General features: G+C 42.0%; 1 protein-coding gene across 2 annotated transcripts in view; it reads left to right on the forward strand.

The window, feature by feature from the left end:
- The first annotated feature begins 15,097 nt into the window (after positions 1-15,097).
- Positions 15,098-24,136, forward strand: part of PRKCE (protein kinase C epsilon) — a 338,032-nt gene continuing 328,993 nt past the window's right edge. For both annotated transcript variants that reach the window (XM_083361586.1, XM_083361587.1), the window contains exon 1: positions 15,098-16,403. In XM_083361586.1, the coding sequence (XP_083217712.1) occupies positions 16,056-16,403 (348 nt within the window). In that variant the 5' untranslated portion in view covers positions 15,098-16,055. The remainder of the gene's footprint in view (positions 16,404-24,136) is intronic.

Consider the following 24,136-nt stretch of genomic DNA (forward strand, 5'->3'; position numbering starts at 1 on the left):
CTCAGTTCGAATCCAAGGCAAACCATTCAATATCACAGTAGTCCAAGTCTATGCCCCAACCACCAGTGCTGAAGAGGATGAAATTGACCGGTTCTATGAAGCCCTACAGCACCTTATAGAACTAACACCCAAAAATGATGTCCTTATCATCATGGGGGATTGGAATGCTAAAGTAGGAAGCCAAAAGATAAGCGGAATAACAGGCAAGTTTGGCCTTGGAGTACAAAATGAAGCAGGGCACAGGCTGATAGAATTTTGTCAAGAGAATACGATGGTCATAGCAAACACTCTTTTCCAACAACCCAAGAGACGGCTCTACACATGGACATCACCAGACGGTCAACACAGAAATCAGATTGACTATATGCTCTGCAGCCAAAGATGGAGAAGCTCTATACAGTCAGTAAAAACAAGACCAGGAGCTGACTGTGGCTCAGACCATGAGCTTCTCCTTGCAAAGTTTAGGCTTAAACTGAAGAAAGTAGGGAAAAGCACTAGGCCACTCAGGTATGAATTAAATCATATCCCTGTTGAATATACAGTAGAGGTGACAAATAGATTTAAGGAATTAGATCTGATAGACAGAGTGCCTGAAGAACTATGGACAGAGGTTCGCGACATTGTACAACAGGTAGCAACCAAAACCATCCCAAAGAAAAAGAAATGCAAGAAAGCAAAATGGCTGTCTGAGGAAGCTTTGCAAATAGCTGAGGAAAGGAGGGAAGCGAAAGGCAAGGGAGAAAAACATAGATATGCCCAATTGAATGCAGAATTCCAGAGAATAGCTAGAAGAGATAAGAATGCCTTCTTAAATGAACAGTGCAAAGAAATAGAAGAAAACAATAGAATAGGGAGGACCAGAGATCTTTTCAAGAAAATTGGAGAGATGAAGGGAACGTTTAATGCAAAAATGGGCATGATAAAGGACCAAAATGGTAGGGACCTAACAGAGGCAGAAGAGATTAAGAAGAGGTGGCAAAATTACACAGAAGAACTATACAAGAATGAGCTTAACGTCCCAGATAATCACAATGAGTTGGTCACTGACCTCGAGCCAGACATCCTAGAATGTGAAGTGAAGTGGGCCTTAGAAAAGCTGAGCAACAACAAAGCTAGTGGAGGTGACAGTATTCCAGCTGAGCTGTTCAAAATCTTAAAAGACAGTGCAGTAAAAGTGCTACACTCAATCTGCCAGCAAATTTGGAAAACTCAACAGTGGCCACAGGATTGGAAAAGATCAGTTTACATCCCAATTCCAAAGAAGGGCAGTGCCAAAGAATGTTCAAACTATCGCACCATTGCACTCATTTCTCATGCTAGTAAAGTCATGCTTAAAATCCTACAAGCTAGACTTCAGCAGTATGTGGATCGAGAACTACCAGAAGTACAGGCAGGATTTCGAAGAGGCAGAGGAACTAGAGATCAAATTGCCAACATACGCTGGATCATGGAGAAAGCTAGGGAGTTCCAGAAAAACATCTACTTCTGCTTCATTGACTATGCTAAAGCCTTTGATTGTGTGGATCATAACAAACTGTGGCAAGTTCTTAAAGAGATGGGAGTACCAGACCATCTTATTTGTCTCTTGAAAAACTTATATGCGGGTCAAGAAGCAACAGTGAGAACTGGACATGGAACCACTGATTGGTTCAAAATTGGGAAAGGAGTCCGGCAAGGCTGTATACTTTCGCCCTGCCTATTTAACTTATATGCAGAGCACATCATGAGAAAGGCAGGGCTAGATGATTCAAAAGTTGGAATTAAGATTGCCGGAAGAAATATCAACAACCTAAGATACGCAGATGATACCACTCTAATGGCAGAAAGTGAAGAAGAACTAAAGAGCCTCTTGTTGCGGGTGAAGCAGGAGAGTGCAAAACTTGGGTTGAAACTTAACATTAAGAAAACCAAGATCATGGCATCTGGCCCTCTCAGTTCCTGGCAAATAGATGGGGAAGAAATGGAGGTAGTGACAGATTTTATTTTCCTGGGCTCCAAGATCACTGCAGATGGGGACTGTAGCCAAGAAATTAAAAGACGCTTGCTCCTCGGAAGGAAAGCCATGGCAAATCTAGACAGCACACTAAAAAGCAGAGACATCACCCTGTCAACAAAAGTGCGTATAGTCAAGGCTATGGTCTTCCCAGTTGCAATGTATGGCAGTGAAAGTTGGACCATAAGAAAGGCTGAGCGCCAAAGAATTGAGGCCTTTGAACTGTGGTGCTGGAGAAGACTCCTGCGAGTCCCTTGGACTGCAAGGCGATCAAATCGGTCAGTCCTAGAGGAGATCAATCCTGACTGCTCTTTAGAAGGCCAGATCCTGAAGCTAAAACTCAAATACTTTGGCCACCTAATGAGAAGGAAGGACTCACTGGAGAAGAGCCTAATGCTGGGAAAGATTGAGGGCAAGAGAAGAAGGGGACGACAGAGAATGAGGTGGCTGGATGGAGTCACTGAAGCAGTAGGCGTGAGCTTAAATGGACTCCAGAAGATGGTAGAGGACAGGAAGGCCTGGAGGAATGTTGTCCATAGGGTCGCGATGGGTCGGACACGACTTCGCAGCTAACAACAACAACAACTTGCTTTCTATGCACATTTGGGTAACTAGCACAATTTTTCAAATCATCTATAGAGGTTACAGCTGGTGGGGTATGGAATAAAGATTATTTTGTAAGGATGGACCAATTAAAAAGACTTGGCCAGTGTGAGAAATGAAGTTCAAGCAGTCTGTTACACAAGTACTAGAGAAAGAAGGTCAGGATTTAAATGTTGTGGCATACATATAGTATATAAGAGCATCAGATTCTTATCATAGAAGTTACTTTTCATTCTAACTATCATTGCTTCTATGAGCAATGAAATTCTGTATCTGCTCATGCCTAATTCCTATCTTTCCTCTTTATGAAATCAGTTAAGCCAGCATTGATCAATAATTGGAAGTGGCCAAGAGTGCAGAGGAGGAGAATATGATATAGCCAAAGGATTGAGTGCTGAGAAAGCATCTGCAAATAATCATTTTTACACCTTTTGTCCACGCAAAGGATCTGCTCCATAGCAAAGGTCAAACTTCTAAATATTGTACAATGTCTGCAGGGAGTAAATATTGAGCAGAGCCTATTTCAGTAAAGATAGATCACATTAAGATAAGTAAGGCTTACTTCAAAGCATATATTAATTAATATTTGGTTAGGAATAGCTATGGAGCCGAGGAGAGAGTCCTAGAGGAGTCCTAGAGGAGATCAACCCTAACTGCTCTTTAGAAGGCCAGATCCTGAAGCTAAAACTCAAATACTTTGGCCACCTAATGAGAAGGAAGGACTCACTGGAGAAGAGCCTAATGCTGGGAAAGATTGAAGGCAATAGAAGAAGGGGACGACAGAGAATGAGGTGGCTGGATGGAGTTACTGAAGCAGTAGGCGTGAGCTTAAATGGACAGGACAGGAAGGCCTGGAGGAACATTGTCCATAGGGTCGCAATGGGTCAGACACGACTTCGCAACTAACAACAACATGGAGCCGAAACCCAGGGTTGTATATCCTTTCCCAATGGCTGCCAACCTTAAGCAGATAATGGAAGACTTAATATCTAGGCTGATTTAGGAATGTGATAATCACTAGCACTAATCTTAAAAATTATTCAATAGTTAAATTGTGTGTGAGCACAAAGTAGGAAACAAAATACCTACTTCCTAAAATGTGCAGACGCCAGTTACAGTGTCAATGCTGTTAACATCGGATGTTCTTGCTTTGACAACAGGTGGAAATGCAGCCATTTTTCTCTATTGCTTTTAGAGTTAGTTGATGCTGGGAGGGGGAATGTGGATGAGAGTCCAGCTAGTCATAACAATAATAATTCAGGCATGGGAACTCAAGGTCATTGGGCCCAGAGTTGATAGAGTTTTGGTGGGCTGGAGAGCTGGGGAGAAAACCCGCGCTTCAAGCTAATTGGGGAACGTGATTTATGACTGTTTATTGGGGAAGAGAATTGTGCTTTGTTACTTTGTATCCAGGGGAGGGGAATTTAGTTTTTGGTTTTGACTATGTAGTGCTGATACTTTGTTTCTCAAATAAAAGATTCTTTCAGGTAAACAGTGCCTCAAAGTTCTTTTGAAGAGTTTCATCTGTCGGAACCATGACATACAGCTACAAACATCAGGTTAAGTAAAGAAATAAATATTTCAGGGCCCAGTTCAAAATGCTGGTAGTATTTTTTTTTAAGATTGGGAATAATGACCTTACATACAGTTTGCCTACAAATTAAAATCTACATGTGGCTGCATTGTCATGTCACCTCTTTATCAGTGGTAAAACTGACAATAAGAGCAAAAAGACAAGACAAGGAAAGGAAAGGAAAGGAAAGGAAAGGAAAGGAAAGGAAAGGAAAGGAAAGGAAAGGAAAGAAGGAAAGGAAAGGAAAGGAAAGGAAAGGAAAGGAAAGGAAAGGAAAGCAAAGCAAAGCAAAGCAAAGCAAAGGAAAGGAAAGGAAAGGAAAGGAAAGGAAAGGAAAGGAAAGGAAAGGAAAGGAAAGGAAAGGAAAGGAAAGGAAAAAGAAAAGATACCCAGCGGTATCTTTATACTATGGACCTGCTTTTTGTCTACTATTCCTTTAGCTCCTTTTATCTAAAAAAAAATCAGTCTCTGGGGATAGGCAAAACTGCAAAGATGGATAGCCTGACTATCACTGAATGATTTCTACAACCCACTAAAGAAAGGACTCTAAAGAAGGCTAACATTCCAAAGATGGGGCTTCTGTTGTGACAAAAAGGACTACGAACCAGTTAAATGTCAACCTGTTTCAGGTGAAAGATACCTCACTGTATTATGAAGGAAAGTGTGGAATTTTAAGTAGAAAATGATGATACGGTGCAATTGGAAATCTGTAAGTAAGGGTTTAGCAAATTAAACCTAATTATTATAATTATGTAATATTTAGCATCACCTATATCTGATTTGTTTTGAGCTGATTGTCAGCATTTTCTGGATGAGCTTTTCATGTGAGTCATGAGATGGTTCATGCACATTCTGTGTTTTCTGCAAAGGAGAGGGTCAGTACATAGGGAGTCTGAATGAGTGAATGAATGAACTTTTATTGTCAAATTACAACCATGTATATGTCGAGATTGGCTGAGCCTCCCTTTTTCGTGCCCCCCACCACCACACTCACAGTGACAACAAGAGTCTGTCTCTTATTTAGGAACTGAATCTTATTTGCAGTGATATTTCCTATGAAAACAATGTATTAATCACATTGTCAATGACACTGGAGACATCAGAAAAGACTTGCAAAAAGCTCAGCTGTCAGTTTGTGTTCCCACGAAAACTGCAATATTTACTCTACTTATAATTTTGACTTCTCTGTATTTTCTTATCTTTTTAGGGGGAAAAAACCATTGTGACACATTTTTTTTAAACTTTGCCTTTGAAATTGCTTTTATTTGTTTGGTTTTTAATACTTCAGATTATACTGGTGTCTTGAAAAATATTTTAGGGAGGGATTTAGAAAGATGATTTAAAAATATAAATGAAAGAGTGTTGTGGGTGTATCTGAAGAATCACTTGCAATCAGAAATCGGGAGGCACTAAATATGTGTGATCAAATTGCAGGCCATGAATAAGGAAAATTGGAGTGAGGTTGGATGTTTGCATACTCCCTCCACTAGGGGATGCTGTTCCTCCACACACAGCTGGCTTGGATTTAAAGACCATGCAAAGGTCAGGGGCTGGCACAAGGTAGCTAGCTCTGCCTCTGCTGTAACACTCTATTTTGGCTTTACAGAAGATGTAGAAAATTGCAAGCCAAGCATTAAATGTGAAAAGACAAACAGTAAAAGCCAATCGTTCTAAATTACAGTTTAAATACAGTTGCCTGTTTCTACTTGAAATCTTGTAAACCTGTTGTGATTTAACTGAGTTTGCAGATTTCTGTATTAAAGGTAAGAAGAAATAGCCTAATTTTCCCAAGAAATAAAATTGGCAGGTTTCATTTTCCTGTGTCTATGGTAAATGGATATGTGAAGTCACCTTTCCTAAATTCAACTGTTTATTCATTTGCTTAACTCGGTAATTTCTAACAAAAGTTTTAGGCACCGAAGTTGAAGCATATCTAGACAAGGCACCATCAAAATATAGCTCTTGGACTATTTTTTATGGTCTTGTTGATTACACAGAAATTAGTAAAGCTTTTGTCACCTCTGCTCATCTGGCTGTTGATTACTGGTTGAGGAGGAACAGCCCCAGGGGGAAAAAAACAGGAGTCATCTAAAACATTATGATTATTTATTAAATTTGTTTGCCACCCATCTCACCACGAACTTACAGTGTAAGGGCTGCAAGAGCCACTGTGTAGGACAAACAGGGAGAACTCCAGCAGAGCACATGCATGAACACCAACTAGCAGAAAGCATGATGAAAATTCCTTAATTTCACAATATATAGACAGAATTAACTTTGGTTTCACCTGGGAAACTCTGAGCACCCTAGATTAACATTAGAGCAACAATCATGAAGTAAACAATACCCAATCAAGGAACTAGCAACTCGGACAAACAAATTAATAATAAGTAACACCTTAATCAAGAAAACACAAAGTCCACTCCCACCAATGCCAATAGTATATAAAATGAAAGTAAACTCCACTCCCTACTAGCACTGAGGATGTTACCTAGTTCGGTAATGAAATGTCTGCAAGACAACCACAAAGCCTAGAAAGCTCTAAGGACCCCACAATTCAACGCTGAGCTATAAATATTCTCTTCCATCAGTAGCATATTTAAGAGATTATCAGTGTGGATTGATTGGTATCTAAAGCACTGGTTGACATGTTTCAATAATATGACTTGCAGCAGAGAGCATTATGCCATTAGAAATATAAAACTGTCCCTAGAGAGGAAAATCTTAAACTGTGACTCACATGCATTTACCAAATGTGCATGTCATGTTCCTACTTGAAATCTTGTAAACCTATAATTACGAACAAGGCATATTTTCTTTGTGAGTTGCAGTGAGACCTGCAACAAAATCTTATAGTTTGGGTGCTTTCATTTAATGTTCAAGCCAACCGTGCCTATTATTCCTTTACCTTATTTTTTTCCTTCTCCTGCTGTGCCCCACCCCAAAAGGAAATACATTGTAGTAGATACCACTCCCACTTAGCCAAAAGATTTTGTTTCAATTTTGTTGAGTATTCCAGAGCATGATAATATGTTATTTTTCTCAGCAGCCACATTTTAGTTACATAGTAATTGTCTTAAATTGGCACAAAAATCCACTAATAATGGATCAACTTGAGTTGGTCTTCAGTTCTCATAAATAGAAACTACAGTATCAGTCAGAGGCTGAGATATTTGGAAATGACAGAACTTTATGCCATCCTGTCTAAAACAGGCAAGTACCAGGTTGGGGAAGGTTAGTAAATATAATAATACACCTATCACACAGTAAGTACTAACCCACATTGTAAAACAACATGAAGATATGGGGCTTCTAAGATGCTTTTTTTTACTGTTCAGTGTGTCTTTAATACACAATGTGTCTGTGTATTAAAAAAATTTTTAAATTACATCATTGTTGTTGTTGTGTTGTTGTTAGTTGTGAAGTCATGTCTGACCCATTGCAACCCCATGGAAAACGTTCCTCCAGGCCTTCCTGTCCTCTACCATCTTCTGGAGTCCATTTAAGCTCACACCTACTGCTTCAGTGACTCCATCCAGCCACCTCAGTCTCTGTCGTCCCCTTCTTCTCTTGCCCTCAATCTTTCCCAGCATTAGGCTCTTCTCCAGTGAATTACATCATTACATTTTTAAAAATAATTCATTTAATTGAAGGTTCTCATGGGTTGTTCATAGAAACAATGCTGGGAATATTGGAAATGTTAGATATGGTCTTGTTTTATTTTTCTGATACTGAGTGAGGCTGGATAATCAAGAGGAGAGGCCAGGTTTTCATAATGTGATGCTGGAATATCAAAAGGACTAACAAAACCACTGACTAAAAGCTTGGTTTTCATAATAGGATGCTAGTTCAGTGGACCATTTTTTCCCCATCTTTAATCTCTCTCTCTCCCACCCAATCTGGAATCAATTTTCTATATCTGCTCATAATGCGGGTTCTCTATTCATCAGGAGTTTGACAGAAAATGTCTCGGTTAAAGGCGCTCTTCTTAGTGGCCTTGCCTGGAATTAGTCATTTCCATACAAAATGCTGGTTTTAACAATTACTTTGGCACTGAGGGAGTAAACGCTACTGAGATAAAAAGCTTTTGTTTTGGTTTTTTAATTTTTTTTATGTGAACTGCTGTGTTGCCTAACAGTTTTCCAGCATCCACAGGAAAGGAAGAGAAAGAAGTTAAAAATCTCTGAACTTATCTGATCCATCAATTAAAAATAATTTGACATGAAAGTAATATTTTATTACAATGCCTAAGTGTCTTCTGACTGGAACAATGCTTCTTCACCAGTGTCACAGCTGAACACAGGGGAAAAAAAACTAATGGAAACTCCAGGTCATCCTGTTGAATTGTTTTGTGGGCTAGCATTTCTCCTCCTGCCTTCAACATCTCTCCCAGGAGAGAGTGGTTCAAACTCCTTGCCTTAGATCCAGATGAGGAACTAAGTCTTCCTTTGGTTTCCTCTCTACTTCCCAGGCACTGAGGGGGAGAGAGCTGAGGAAATTCTTTCAGTGACAACCAAGCCAAAGCTCTGCCCCTTCTAATAATCAAGTAGCTGGGAGTCACGTCTGGAGCATCGAAATCCCAACATATTATCTTATGATCCTTAGTTGGAGACATTTACAGGAGAGGATGGGCTTATTATTGTTATTGCTGTTTTCGTTTGCACAGCCACCCAGATGTTTAAATTGGATTTGGCATTTTTATGCACCTGCTTCAGTGACTCCATCCAGCTACCTCATTCTCTGTTGTCCCATTCTTCTATTGCCCTCAACCTTTCCCAGCATTAGGCCCTTCTCCAGTGAGTCCTTCCTTCTCATTAGGTGACCAAAGTATTTGAGTTTCAACTTCAGGATCTGGCCTTCTAAAGAGCTGTCAGGGTTGATCTCCTCTAGGACTGACCCGTTTGATCGCCTTGCAGTCCAAGGGACTCGCAGGAGTCTTCTCCAGCACCATAGTTCAAAGGCCTCAATTCTTTGGCGCTCAGCCTTTCTTATGGTCCAACTTTCACAGCCATACATTACAACTGGGAAGACCATAGCCTTGACTATACACACTTTTGTTGACAGGGTGATGTCTCTGCTGTCTAGATTTGCCATGGCTTTCCTCCCGAGGAGCAAGCATCTTTTAATTTCTTGGCTACAGTCCCCATCTGGACTGATCTTGGAGCCCAGGAAAATAAAATCTGTCACTACCTCCATTTCTTCCCCATTTATTTGCCAGGAATTGAGAGGGCCAGATGCCATGATCTTGGTTTTCTTAATGTTAAGTTTCAACCCAACTTTTGGACTCTCCTTCTTCACCCGCAACAAGAAGCTCTTTAGTTCTTCTTCACTTTCTGCCATTAGAGTGGTATCAACTGCATTTCTTAGGTTGTTGATATTTCTCCCAGCAATCTTAATTCCAACTTTTGATTCATCTAGCCCTGCCTTTCTCATGATGTGCTCTGCATATAAGTTAAATAGATAGGACGACAGTATACAGCCTTGCCAGACTCCTTTCACAATTTTGAACCAATCAGTGATTCTGTGTCCAGTTCTCACTGTTGCTTATTGACCCGCATATAGGTTTCTCAAGAGACAAATAAGATGGTCTGGTACTCCCATCTCTTTAAGAACTTGCCACAGTTTGTTGTGAGCCACACAATCAAAGGCTTTAGCATAGTCAATGAAGCAGAAGTAGATGTTTTTCTGGAACTCCCTAGCTTTCTCCATGATCCAAGGTATATTGGCAATTTGATCTCTAGTTCCTTTGCCTCTTCGAAATCCTGCCTGTACTTCTGGTAGTTCTCGATCCACATACTGCTGGAGTCTAGCTTGTAGGGTTTTAAGCATAACTTTACTAGCATGTGAAATGAGTGCAATGGTGCGATAGTTTGAACATTCTTTGGCATTGCCTTTCTTTGGAATTGGAATGTAAACTGGTCTTTTCCAATCCTGTGGCCACTGTTGAGTTTTCCAAATTTGCTGGCAAATTGAGTGTAGCACTTTTACTGCATCATCTTTTAAGATTTTGAATAGCTCAGATGGAATACTGTCACCTCCACTAGCTTTGTTGCTGCTCAGCTTTTCTAAGGCCCACTTCACTTCACATTATAGGATGTCTGGCTCAAGGTCAGTGACACCTCATCGTGGTTATCAGGGATGTTAAGCCCATTCTTGTATAGTTCTTCTGTGTAATTTTGCCACCTCTTCTTAATCTCTTCTGCTTCTGTTAGGTCCCTTCCATTTTGGTCCTTTATCATGCCCATTTTTGCATGAAACGTTCCCTTCATCTTTCCAATTTTCTTGAAGAGATCTCTGGTCCTCCCTATTCTATTGTTTTCTTCTATTTCTTTGCACTGTTCATTCAAGAAGGCATTCTTATCTCTTCCAGCTATTCCCTGGAATTCTGCATTCAATTGGGCGTATATTTCTTTTTCTCCCTTGTCTTTCACTTCTCTCGTTTCCTCAGGTATTTGCAACACTTCCTCAGACAGCCATTTTGCTTTCTTGCATTTCTTTTTCTTTGGGATGGTTTTAGTTGCTACCTCTTGTACAATGTTGTGAACCTCTGTCCATAGTTCTTCAGGCACTCTGTCTATCAGATCTAATTCCTTAAATCTATTTGTCACCTCTACTGTATATTGAACAGGGATATGATTTAATTCATACCTGGGTGGCCTAGTGCTTTTCCCTACTTTCTTCAGTTTTAGCCTAAACTTTGCAACGAGAAGCTCATGGTCTGAGCCACAGTCAGCTCCTGGTCTTGTTTTTACTGACTGTTTAGAGCTTCTCCATCTTTGGCTGCAGAGCACATAGTCAATCTGATTTCTGTGTTGACCGTCTGGTGATGTCCATGTGTAGAGCTGTCTCTTGAGTTGTTGGAAAAGAGTGTTTGCTATGACCAGCGTATTCTCTTGGCAAAATTCTATCAGTCTGTGCCCTGCTTCATTTTGTACTCCAAGGACAAACTTGCCTGTTATTCCGGTTATCTTTTGGCTTCCTACTTTAGCATTCCAATCACCCATGATGATACAGACATCATTTTTTGGTGTTATTTCTATAAGGTGCTGTAGGCTTCATAGAACCGGTCAATTTCATCCTCTTCAGCACCAGTAGTTGGGGCATAGACTTGGACTACTGTGATATTGAATGGTTTGCCTTGGATTCGAACTGAGATCATTCTGTCATTTTGGGGATTGTATCCCAGTATTGCTTTTCCTACTCTTTTATTGACTATGAAGGCTACTCCATTTCTTCTGAGGGATTCTTGCCCGCAGTAGTATACCTGATGGTCTTCTGAATTAAATTCACCCATTCCTGTCCATTTTAGTTCGCTGATTCCTAAGATGTCGATGTTCAGTCTTGTCATCTCTTGTTTGACCACGTCCAGCTTTCCTTGATTCATGGATCTTACATTCCAGGTTCCTATGGAGAAAAAATCTTTACAGCATCGGACTTTCCTTTCACCACCAGACATATCCACAGCTGAGCGTCCTTTCGGCTTTGGCCCAGTCGCTTCATTCTTTCTGGTGCTACTAGTACTAGCCCTCTGCTCTTCCCCAGTAGCATATTGGACGCCTTCCGACCTGAGGGGCTCATCTTCCAGCGTCATATCGTTTTGCCTTTTGGTACTGTCCATAGGGTTTTCATGGCAAAGATACTGGAGTGGGTTGCCATTTCCTTCTCCAGTGGATCACGTTTTGTCAGAACTCTCTGCTATGACCTGTCCGTCTTGGGTGGCCCTGCATGGCATAGCTCATAGTTTCATTGAATTACGCAAGCCCCTTCGCCACGACAAGGCAGTAATCCATGAAGTGGGTAGACTATATTAGTATTTCTTAATCTCAGCAAGTTTAAGATGCTGGCTAAAAAATTCTGAGAGTTGACATCCACCCATGTCAACCTCTCTTGGTGACTCCATGGAAATCTTCATATAATTTTCTTGGCAACAGTAGGGAAGTTATTTTCTTCTTGGATGTTTCTGATTTCTCAATTTACAGTTCAGCCATTCTCTAGAGCAGTGTTGTTGTTTTTAGAGCTGTTCTCTACAGCTGGTTGGGGAATTATGGGAGCTGAAATCCACAGGAGTTGAAGTCCACACGTTTTACAGTTGCCAGGGTTGAGAAACACTCCCATCCAAACACTACTAGTCTTAGTTTTCCAAGCTAGGAACTCTAAAGATGAGCAGCAAAACTGGTTTCGTTCATATACTGTAGTGATAGGGATCCATTTCCTCTGAGCTTCTTGTGGAAACAGCTGAATGGGAATACAATTACTGTTTTGCATTGTACTATTTGTGCATGCTGCAGCCCAGTTTTTAACAACATATATGTACGTTTACATTGTCATTTTTATTGGTTTACTTGTACTATGAAAACTGCCCTGTGTCATGAGAAATGAGGAGATGTGGATACACATATGGGGAAAATTGATACAATAAGCACTTGTGAAGAAAAATGCAGGCATAAAGAACTTACCTTTTTTCCAAGGTATTTTTATATACTGCATCAGGAATAATTATATACAAGGCCAGAAATCTTACCAGGGCTCCCAATGCGGCTTGAGCCATACAGTATAACACAGGTAAAGCCAGCCACTGAGGTCAGACCCAGGACCCGCAGTACAGGATCCATTATCCTTACTTACTATAAATATATATTGTACATACACAGTCAAGCAAAGAATGCTTAATGTTTCAAAATTATTTTTAATAGTTTTACATTTTTTTACATTTAAAAACATTTCATTCTCATGTAGTATCCCCAAAAGAAACTGTGCCGTTGGAAAGACTGCTAATATCATTTAGATCAGGGGTGTCAAACTCAAATTGCTAAGCTTGTAAGCCGCCCTGAGTCTTCGGAGAAGGGCGGGATATAAATGTAATAAAAATAAAATAAAAATAAATAAATAAAATTTCATTGAGGGCCGCATCAGCATTGCGGTTGCCCTCAGGGGGGCGGGTGGGTATGACCTGGGTGGGTGTGGCCTACTGGGTGGGCGTGGCTAGAGTGCGTATGGCCTACTGGGTGGGCGTGGCCAGCTCTACATCGTTCACATCAAGGGTGCCTATGGGGGCCTGGGCAGGAGTGGGACAGATCTGAGGGTCTCTGGCAAAAGGAGGGTCTCTGGGCCAGGGCCAAGGCAGTGGGGGCCGTTCCCTCACTGTTTCCAGGATGGCTTCGAGGGCCGCATGAAACCACTTCGCGGGCCGGATCTGCCCCCCTGGGCCTTGTGTTTGACATGTCTGATTTAGATATTTAGTTCGGTTTTAAGACTATTAGAATACTGTCAGTCTTGCCCCTACCCAGGAATACACAGGCTCATTTGGTGAATCTCCCAGCAAGAAAGTGACTTTCCTTTTCCTCCAGGGAACCATTAAGTGCACCGTCTAAAATAACTATATACAGGTAGTCCTTGACAACTGAGCCCAAAATTTATGTTGTTAAGTGAGACATTTGTTAAGTGACTTTTGGCCCATTTTACAACCTTTCTTGCCACAATTGTTAAGTGAATCACTGCAGTTGTTTAGTAACATAGTTGTTAAGTGAACCTGGCTTCCCCATTGATGTTGCTTGTCAGAAGTTTGCCAAAGCGAATCACGTGACCCCAGGACATGGCAACTGTCATAAATATGAACCAGTTGTCAAGCTTCCGAGTTTTGACCACATGACCACGGGGATGCTGCACGTAACCCTGGGGTCTTGTCACTTTTTCCAGTGTGCCGTTGTAACTTTGAACGGTCACTTAAACGAACTGTTGTAAGTCGAGGATTACCCGTAAATTACCCGTTTGGAACAGTGCAAACGGACCCAGCCCTTGACAGTGGAAAGGTATCCCCGGACACCACATCGGGCATTTGCTATCCGCCTTGGCATCCTTTTCCCCTCCGCGGCTCCGATCCACTGAAGGAATTGACCTCGAGGCTTCAGCGCATCGTTCCCCCCAGCTGGTGGTCTCCAGATGTGCCGGCGCAGAGTTCTCCAGGAGTTGAAGCCCGGCTCCTCCGGAGGGCGCCAGCTTGAAGGCGGCTCCGTTGGCGCCGGGGAAGGAGACGTTGGATGTCCCGAGTTGTGTCTCGGTCGTACCTGCAGCGTCACGGAGGCGGCCTGAAGCCTGAAGCCCTAGCCAGCCCACCGCTCCGACCCGGGGCGGAAAGACGAGGCGCAAAACGAAGCAAAATAAAGCAGCGCGGCTTTTAAAATTGCCTCCCCGCGAGGGACTTGGGGGCGGGGTGGGGAGAGGCGGCAATGGAGGAGGCGGAAGAGGGACGGCAGTGTCATGAACTGGCCAGTCCCTCCTCCCCACAGACGCCCGAAGAGCTTCGGGCGCGCTGGATGGAGGCGGAGGAAGAAGCGGCCCAGCTCGAGTCCTTGCTCTGGGAGGAAGGGGCAGCGTGTGTGTGGGGTGTGTGTGTGTGTGTGTGTGTGTGTATGTGGGGCTGTCTCTGTCCAAAGCAGGGGTCTTCCAACTTGGCCCTTTTATGACTTGTGGACTTCAACTCCCAGAATTCCTCAGCCAGCAAAGCTGGCTGAGGAATTCTGGGAGTTGAAGTCCACAAGTCATAAAAGGGCCAAGTTGGAAGACCCCTGGTCCAAAGCCACGATCCGGAGGAGCGGCGGCGGCAGGGAAGGCCCCTTCCCTAAGTCGCCGGTGGTCGTTCTCGCCGGGGATCCCTTACAGCGGACTGCTCCCCCAACAGGCAAAACTTTCGATTCGCACACAGATCCACACACTGACGTCTTTTGCGCATTTCCTGCATTGGCGAGATAGACACACCGAGCGAGCGAGCGAGCGGGCCAGCTGGGGGAGCCTTCCTCGCCCAGCAGCAGGCAAGCGTAGCCTGTGGCACACAAGCCAGACCAGCGGCCTTGGGGGAGAGAGAGGGGGGTGGGTGGGGAAGGAAGGGCGGGAACCTCGTTTGACGGCGTGAGATTTGATTTGATTTTTTTTTTTAAATCGATCCTCTGAAAACAACCGAAAAGAAACCGCCCTCCTTTCCCGCGAACAGGTCGATCGGGAGCAGTTTCTCCTCATGCATTGGGTTCGATCCCCTGGATCCTTGGCCTTGGAAGAGGAGGAGGAGGAGGAGGAGGAGGAGGCGGAGAAGGCGAGGAAGCTCCCGCGACAGCCGAGGCGGATGTAAGGTTCCTCGGACTGTGTGATTTTTCTCTCCCCCCCCCCTCCCCTCCAGTCGGAAGGCTGCGAAGTGGGCAGGGCTGCGCTTTAGGTTCGCTGTTCCTGGGTGTTTGGTTTTCTTTCCGACCCCCTTCCCCCTCCTCTCCTCTCCTCTCCCCTCCCTCCCCTCCCCTGTTGTTCCTGCCGCCGCCGCCGCCGCTGCACAGGCAAGTCCAGCAGCGGAGCGTGAGCGCCGGATTGCTTTCAGCGGAGGACTGACTGCTCAAGGATTATGCTCTAAAGAGAGAAAGACGACCGGTGGTGGTGGTGCGGGGAAGTCTTTCTTTAAGAAAAATAATATATATGCATATACAGATCGATCTAGATACACCCCTGTATCCCCCGCTCGGAGGATCTTTTGAATGTGCTGCGATTGCATCTCGGATTTCTGCAAGCAGGAACGCGATCCCTCTCCCCTTCCCTTCGCTCCCCCCCCGTTTGTTTTTCCGTTAACACACACACACACACACAGGCCAATCTCTCTTAAATATATGCGTGTGTGTTTGTATGCATGTGTATATACACATGCGTGTATATGTGTATGTATGCCTGTATGCATTCACTGGGTGTCGCCAGAGGAAAAACTAGCCAAAGCCACCGCAAGGAGCCCCCTACACCCACCCACCCCCCACTTCACTTAAACCTGCCTTCTTATTTATTGAGACATCTCCTAGAAACCTGCCTGGCTCCGGAGCGTGCTTAATCCCAAGGAAAAAGTAAAGCCATCTAACCATGGTGGTTTTTAATGGCATGCTGAAAATTAAAATCTGCGAAGCGGTGAATCTCAAACCCACCCCTTGGTCGCTAAGGCATGCGGTGGGTCCAAGGCCACAGACCTTTTTACTGGACCCGTACATTGCCCTCAATGTGGACGATTTCAGGATCGGGCAGACCTCCACCAAGCAGAAAACCAACAGCCCTGCCTGGAACGATGAATTTGTTACCGACGTTAGCAATGGCAGGAAGATTGAAATGGCCGTTTTCCACGATGCCCCCATCGGGTACGACGATTTTGTGGCTAACTGTACTATCCAGTTTGAGGACTTGCTGCAGAACGGGAGCCGGCACTTCGAGGACTGGGTGAGTGCTCCAGAGTGTGTGTGCATACCAGGGTCAGGTTGTTTTTGTGGCTTTGAGCTAGATGAAGGTTACCCCCTTTGTTTGACAGATGTATCTCAGCCACACACTTGTCTGGGATGGAGGGCTCAAGCAGGTGGCTGAAACATGCTTGGAAGTACGTGAGGTGCGGTGTCTCAAATCTGCCTTGTGAAAATGAAGATGCGCCTATTTTTTTTAAGGAAAAAAAAAACACAATGTAGCTGAATCTTGATAGTCCCTCCCCCTAAACCAAACCTAACATCTTCTGATGATCAAGATGTCACATTTACTCTTTTTGCTTCCCAAAGCTAAGAATTTTTTTTTTGCCATTGCAGCCCAGCTTTTTAAAGCACTGTTGTAAAATCAAGGTTCTGGAGGTTCTCTCTCTGTTTTGTGCCCTTCGTGCATAGCATGTATTCCTAATCAGGAGAGAAAAACAGGAACTCCAGAATTCTTAGATTCTGAGATATCCTTCATCTGCTTTGTTTTTAGCCATCAGGATGGACAGGCTGACTGTTTGAAAGTCCTGTAACTTACACTCGGGCAACACGTTTATTTAGCTATTCAGGAAGTCATGATGCAACAGGATTGGGTTGACAAACTTTATCGAACACCACATAGCAAGGTGGGACTGACTGATAGAACATGAGCACTGGTTATAGATATGAATCTAGAAAGTAAATTAATTATGATCTTGTTTCAGGCTAAGCAAGAGCTTGGACAGAGCTTCTTTCAGATCCATTTGCCCCAGAGATTCTACGTAGGGTAACCTTATTTAAAAAAAAATACTTGAGCTTAAATGTCCATTTGTTTATTAACCTCGCTTTGGGTAGAGAGAGTAACAAATGAACTGGGAGATTAGCATAGATCTTCACATCCCTCAGTTGTTTCTATCCATATAGTATGTGGGATAGAGAAAGCACTAGAATCTCATAGAGAAGAAGTAACATTTTAAAACAGGAAAGCATAACGTGTTCTAGGTGATTTTGACAAGGATTACACAGCATAACTATGGACAGTTCCACAGTGCCGCTTTGCATCATCTTGGGATCACTTTCAAATCTGACCGTCTCACAATATTTCTTTGTCCATTTTTGTATAATTGTTTCCAATTTGCTAGAAATACCAATCTTAAGGGAAATTTTACACTTAGAGGTCTAGTGTCCAGTTCCCAGAGCTTCTCTTCCTGTACAAAATGTTTAAAACTTATCTCCTCTACCAAGATGCAACTGTGGTCAAGGCTAACGGGGGGAAAATGACTGGTTGCATTTTACTTTCACAATTCACAGGGATGCTGAGCATAATAGCAGATTGCTGACAAAGTAAATTGGGAAGACTTTGGAATATTTCAATGCTTCTGTTCACATTTATTTACAATTGATCTTTCCTCATGCCATCCAAATAGTCGCTTAGATTTTTTTGCAGACAACTGGAAAGATACTTACCAGTAAATGCGCTGAAAAAATATAAATAAGAGGAGGGAGTGTTAACAGTCATTTTATTCCATTTTTCTGAGAGTAGGGATGAAATGGCTTTTGTCCACCACAACTGCTAATGCAGAGTGAGAGACAGATTGGAGGAGGGCGTTTGCACTTTATTGATCAGAAAAGGAAAGAGGCTGGATACAGATTAGATCATGGTGTGGGTTTTGTTTTTGCATTTGGCACGAATGAAGATAGTTTTGGGTCAAATTCAATATGCAATGTTAAGGATAGGGAAGGACAAACTGGTAGCATGGATGTACAGAAGAACACAAAATTGGGTGTAAGAAAATATAATATTTGATGTAAACCAGTTAACAGTGGCTGTATGCGGTAAAAAAAATAAAGTTCTTGAAGACAGCTGTAAGAATGCATTGGGAAGTAGATGAAGCCTCTGATGTAATTCCTGTTTGTTTTTTAAAGTAGTTCTTTGTATTATATAAAATGTGTCTATCTGTTCAAAAGGTTTTAAAGCTCAGAGATAATTTCAGTGGTAGAAGAATTGAGTAAATTCAATTTTGGACCCAGTTTTTGAGAACTATTTTTCTTGGACTATTTCCACACTTGAATATTGAACTCTTAATTGAAGAGTATATTTTGGGTTCAGGTTAAAGTCAGCAAAAATTCAAATGGGTATAAGTGCGCAAATTCTGATTTCTTGAACTTGAAGAATGTTAGCAGAATAAACCTCATTCTTCAGATCTGTGACATTTATTTATTTAATTTAATTGTGCAGACTTCTGAACTAAAATAACTAAAATTTGTTAGAATCTTCTAGAAGTCATTATTGATGTCATTAATTAAGTGTATGACACATCTGATGCACAGACATTTTGTAATCTTTAATCACCTAAGAATCCTTTGCTAGGTCATCACCATTCCTATTTTATAAATGGGGGAACTGAAGCCAAGACTAATAAAGTATGATGCTTTTTGTCACGCATTGCCTATTTTTTGGGGGTGGGTGCTCCAGACAGCAATATCTTCCATCTAGAACCTCCTATGATATTTTACTGCTTCTTCCATCTTTTGTTCCCATCACACACAAAAAAAATCACTAAAGAGGCAGGATAACATCTTTTGATGGGTAGCATTAGTAATATTTTGTTTGAAACCATCCCAAGTGTGACTTTATAACATTGTAATATTACACAGCATATTATTTATTATGGTCCCCCACACAGTCAGCCAGGTGTTTAGACTGGATTTGGCATTTTTATCCATCTTCCTTCCCAAGGACCTGGGAAGATGATGATGGTGATGATGATGATGATGATGATATGAGCAGAGAGAGACTGAATTTGGCTGCTCAACATTAGTCTACCTCTCTTCCTGCACCACAGTAGCTTTCCAAGCCCAGTTGCAAAGAAGTGCATTTTTACAATAGCATAAAGTTCCAATGAGAAGGTTATTCCCAAGCACTGATTTATAGCTTCAAATGTAGTGTTTCAGGAACATTTACAAGAAAACAGATGATGCTGGCTGAGGTCATACATGGGTTCTGGGTCAGGGATCATTAATATAGATTCGCAGGAAGCTGCAACTAAAAAATGAGCCTTGTGAAAGATATTTGGGTTATTTTGTTCTCTCAGCAGACTGAGAATGCCTTTGATGAAGTCTGAAGCAAAGGCTTTCCCCAATCACATAACTAGGTAACTGTTGTTTTTAAATGGATTGATTATGAAGCCTATGCTCTCTGTTCCTTGGGACCAAAATTTCCTTTTGGGTATAAAAAAATAATCAAAGATTCAAAGGAAAAAAACACCGTCTTAAATGAGCCATGCAGTAATACTTCAAAGAGTTCAAGTGGACTTTAGATGGCAAGGAATCACTGTTTTGGGGAGGTGGTAGTCCACAAACTTAAAGAAATGCTTTTAGTTTGCTTTTGCAGGCACAGCAGAACTGAGGGTGAAACAACCAATTTATTTGCTTAGGTTTATCTGCCCATGTTCCCATTTCACATGAAGCACAAAGAAGCTGTGGCTTGCAGGACTTTGCTTTTTTACAAAATGACTTGCTGCTTCAGTTTAAGTTTATATCTTGGTCTTTAGAAATTAACTGCAGTACAGGCAATGATGAAGAAAGCACTTCATGGAAGTCAAAGGAAACATTGCTTCTGGAACCTTTGTCGAGAGCTCTGTAACCATCACATGGCTGAAGGCAGATGCTGCAGCCACCTTGCTAAAACTGTGGATCTAACCAGGGTGGGGATAGGAAACAGCCTGGCAATTCAGTGTACAGGTTCTTAATTGTTCTGTGATGTGTGACAGTTTAGATATAAGGCAATAGAGCTGCTCCATGGAAAGTGCAGAGTGAAATCTGGGGCTCATTTCTATTCAGCAAAGAATTACAGCCAGTCTTACCTAGTAAAACTGAATTATATAACATTTTGATGTGTTATATTTCTTGGTGTATGCTTAAAAAAAGTATACAACTATAGTATATGAATTAATCTTTAGCAAATGCTCAATAACGTTAGCACAAAGAAGCAGAGAACAAAGCAGATATAGTGAAATGGTTTTGAAGAAATCATGACAGTAGTTAAAATTGTTCTTAATTGGGAGCAAAAGGAAAGAGATAGATGAGCTTCAACACCATATTACCATAATCGCCTATTAAAATCCATAACACTAATTCCAAGTCTTGAAAGAGAAACAGGGACTGCTTTTTCAGGTCTGTTATTGAAATAAATTATAACTATGGTTTCCTGACAGTAGCTTCCTGATTGAAAATAAAAAAATAATAATGATAAATCAGATATTTCTAGGCTGGGTATTCAGTGCTAGACCAATGTATTAAAATCAGTTGAAGAAATAAATGTCAACATATGTTGATATGCAATATATGTGAATCATTTTAAAGAAACTGGTGACACTTAAGGTGTTTTGCTCCATTTCTGATTCTGCCTTCCTTGGCAGATAATTATGTTGGTTGGCCATAATGATTCCTTTAACCTTTGAAAGTGATCCACTGCATATTCTGCCTGTGATTATGTCTTTGCATCTGCCTATGAAACAGGTCTCCATCACCCCCACTCCCCTGTAGACAAGCTGAACAGCTACATCCCACATATAAAGCAAACTTAGGCCCATATTAGGATGTATTTACATTGTAATAAATTTCATGTTAAAATCCAAATATGGATGATTTGAATCAAGTTGCATCAGTCAATACACAGATATATATCCTGGTGTTCGAGCATTCTATTCTAGTATTAACATGCCCAGGATTCTTATTTTTAGCTTAATTAAAGAAAACATGTATGTATGTATGTATGTATGTATGTATGTATGTATGTATGTATATTTTGAGTGTTTTTTGAACATCTGGCCAGCCCAAATACGGGCCAAATCTTTTTTGCCTAATGTGCAATCAGCCGGGGTTCGAATCTCAGAAGGGTGTGGCTGACTGATGAGAACAAATAAGTTTGAAATGGCTATATCAGTCTCCCTTTAATTCTTTGTTAGCAATCCAAAAATTTATGCAAAATAATGATTGTCGCAGTTGCGACTACCGCCTGTGGATGGCCTGAGTTTGGGCTGATACAGGCAAAAAAGATTTGGCTCATATTTGGGCCGGCAAGGTGTTCAAAAAACACTCAAGACATATCTCCCCTGCCTCTTTCCTCCCTGATGCAGCTGACAAAGTGAGAAAGAGCCTGTGGCCTAGAGGTTAAAACAACTGCCTAATGTGCAATCAGTCCAGGTTCGAATCTCAGAAGGGTGTGGCTGACTGATGAGAACAAATAAGTTTGAAATTGCTATATCAGTCTCCCTTTAATTCTTTGTTAGCAATACAAAAATTTATGCAATATCTCTCTCTCTCTCTCTCTCTCTCTCTCTCTCTCTCTGTGTGTGTGTGTGTACACTTTGAATTATTTACATGTATTTTACAAAAAATACATTTTGAAAAAAATAAATCCATACTTAATAAGCTTCCAAGGTCTGTTTCATTCCTCTTTTATGTTAGGGTTTGTTTAAATGTGTATTACTTTGTAACCACTTCTTTGACAAGGTTATTGCAATAAGATTTATAGAGGAAAGCTGAGGTTCATTTGAGCAGTGCTTTTACTGCATGCAGAGAGATCTTGGACCAAGCCCTCGTCTATCCTATCCTGGAAAGCTGTTGCCAGTGAATATAAACATTGCTGAGTTAAATAGACCAGTGGAAATATACAGTTACTTCTTTTGTCCCTACTAACATATATATACACATATATACATATACATATACATAATACATAAGGTAAAGGTTCCCCCGCACGTGCATGCTAGTCGTTTCCGACTCTAGGGGCCAGTGCTCATCTTCGTTTCAAAGCCGAACAGCCAGCGCTTGTCCGAGGACGTCTCAGTGGTCATGTGGCCGGCATGACTAGATGCCAAAGGCGCACGGAACGGTTACCTTCCCACCGTAGTGGTCCCTATTTTTCTACTTGCATTTTTACGTGCTTTCGAACTGCTAGGTTGGCAGAAGCTGGGACGAGTAACAGGTGCTCACTCTGTTACACGGCACTCGGGATTTGACCCGCCAAACTGCCGATCTTCTGATCGACAAGCTCAGCGTCCTAACCCACTGAGCCACCGTGTCCCTATCTCACATAATACATATACATATACATATACATATGTTGTTAGCTGCGAAGTCGTGTCCGACCCATCGCGACCCCATGGACAACGTTCCTCCAGGCCTTTCTGTCCTCTACCATCTTCTGGAGTCCATTTAAGCTCACACCTGCTGCTTCAGTGACTCTATCCAGCCACCTCATTCTCTGTCGTCTCCTTCTTCTATTACCCTTAATCTTTCCCAGCATTAGGCTCTTCTCCAGTGAGGCCTTCCTTCTCATTAGGTGGTCAAATTATCTGAGTTTCTACTTCATGATCTGGCCTTCTAAAGAGCAGTCAGGGTTGATCTCCTCTATGACTGACGGTTTGATCACCTTGCAGTCCAAGGGACTCGCAGGAGTCTTCTCCAGCACCATAGTTCAAAGGCCTCAATTCTTTGGCGCTCAGCCTTTTTTATGGTCCAACTTTCACTGCCATACATTGCAACTGGGAAGGCCATAGCCTTGACTATACACACTTTTGTTGACAGGGTGATGTCTCTCCTTTTTAGTGTGCTATCTAGATTTGCCATGGCTTTTCTCCCCAGGAGCAAGCATCTTTTAATTTCTGGGCTGCAGTCCCCATCTGAGGTGATCTTGGAGCCCAGGAAAATAAAATTTGTCACTACCTCCAATTCTTCCCCATCTATTTGCCAGGAATTGAGAGGGCCGGATGCCATGATCTTGGTTTTCTTAATGTTAAGTTTCAACACAAGTTTTGCACTCTCCTTCTTCACTCGCAACAAGAGGCTCTTTAGTTCCTCTTCACTTTCTGCCATTAGAGTGGTATCATCTGCATACCTTAGGTTGTTGATATTTCTCCCAGCAATCTTAATTCCAACTTTTGATTCATCTAGCCCTGCCTTTCTCATGATATGCTCTGCATATAAGTTAAATAGGCAGGGCGACAGTATACAGCCTTGCCAGACTCCTTTCACAATTTTGAACCAATCAGTGATTCAGTGTCCAGTTCTCACTGTTGCTTATTGACCCGCATATAGGTTTCTCAAGAGACAGATAAGATGGTCTGGTACTCCTATCGCTTTAAGAACTTGCCACAGTTTGTTGTGATCCACACAATCAAATGCTTTAGCATAGTCAATGAAGCAGAAGTAGATGTTTTTCTGGAAATCCCTAGCTTTCTCCATGATCCAGCGTATATCGGCAATTTGATATCTGGTTCCTCTGCCTCTTCGAAATCCTGCCTGTATTTCTGGTAGTTCTCGATCCACATACTGCTGGAGTCTAGCTTGTAGGATTTTAAGCCTAACTTTACTAGCATGTTAAATGAGTGCAATGGTGCGATAGTTTGAACATTCATTGGCACTGCCTTTCTTTGGAATTGGAATGAAAACTGATCTTTTCCAATCCTGTGGCCACTGTTGAGTTTTCCAAATTTGCTGGCAAATTAAGTGTAGCACTTTTACTGCATCATCTTTTAAGATTTTAAATAGCTCAGATGGAATACTGTCACCTCCACTAGCTTTGTTGTTGCTCAGCTTTTCTAAGGCCCACTTCACTTCACATTCTAGATGTCTGGCTCGAGGTCAGTGACCACCTCATCGTGGTTATCAGGGACGTTAAGCTCGTTCTTGTATAGTTCTTCTGTGTAATTTTGCCACCTCTTCTTAATC

This window comes from Vipera ursinii (assembly GCF_947247035.1).
Source record: "Vipera ursinii genome assembly, chromosome: 1".
NCBI lineage: Eukaryota > Metazoa > Chordata > Lepidosauria > Squamata > Viperidae > Vipera > Vipera ursinii.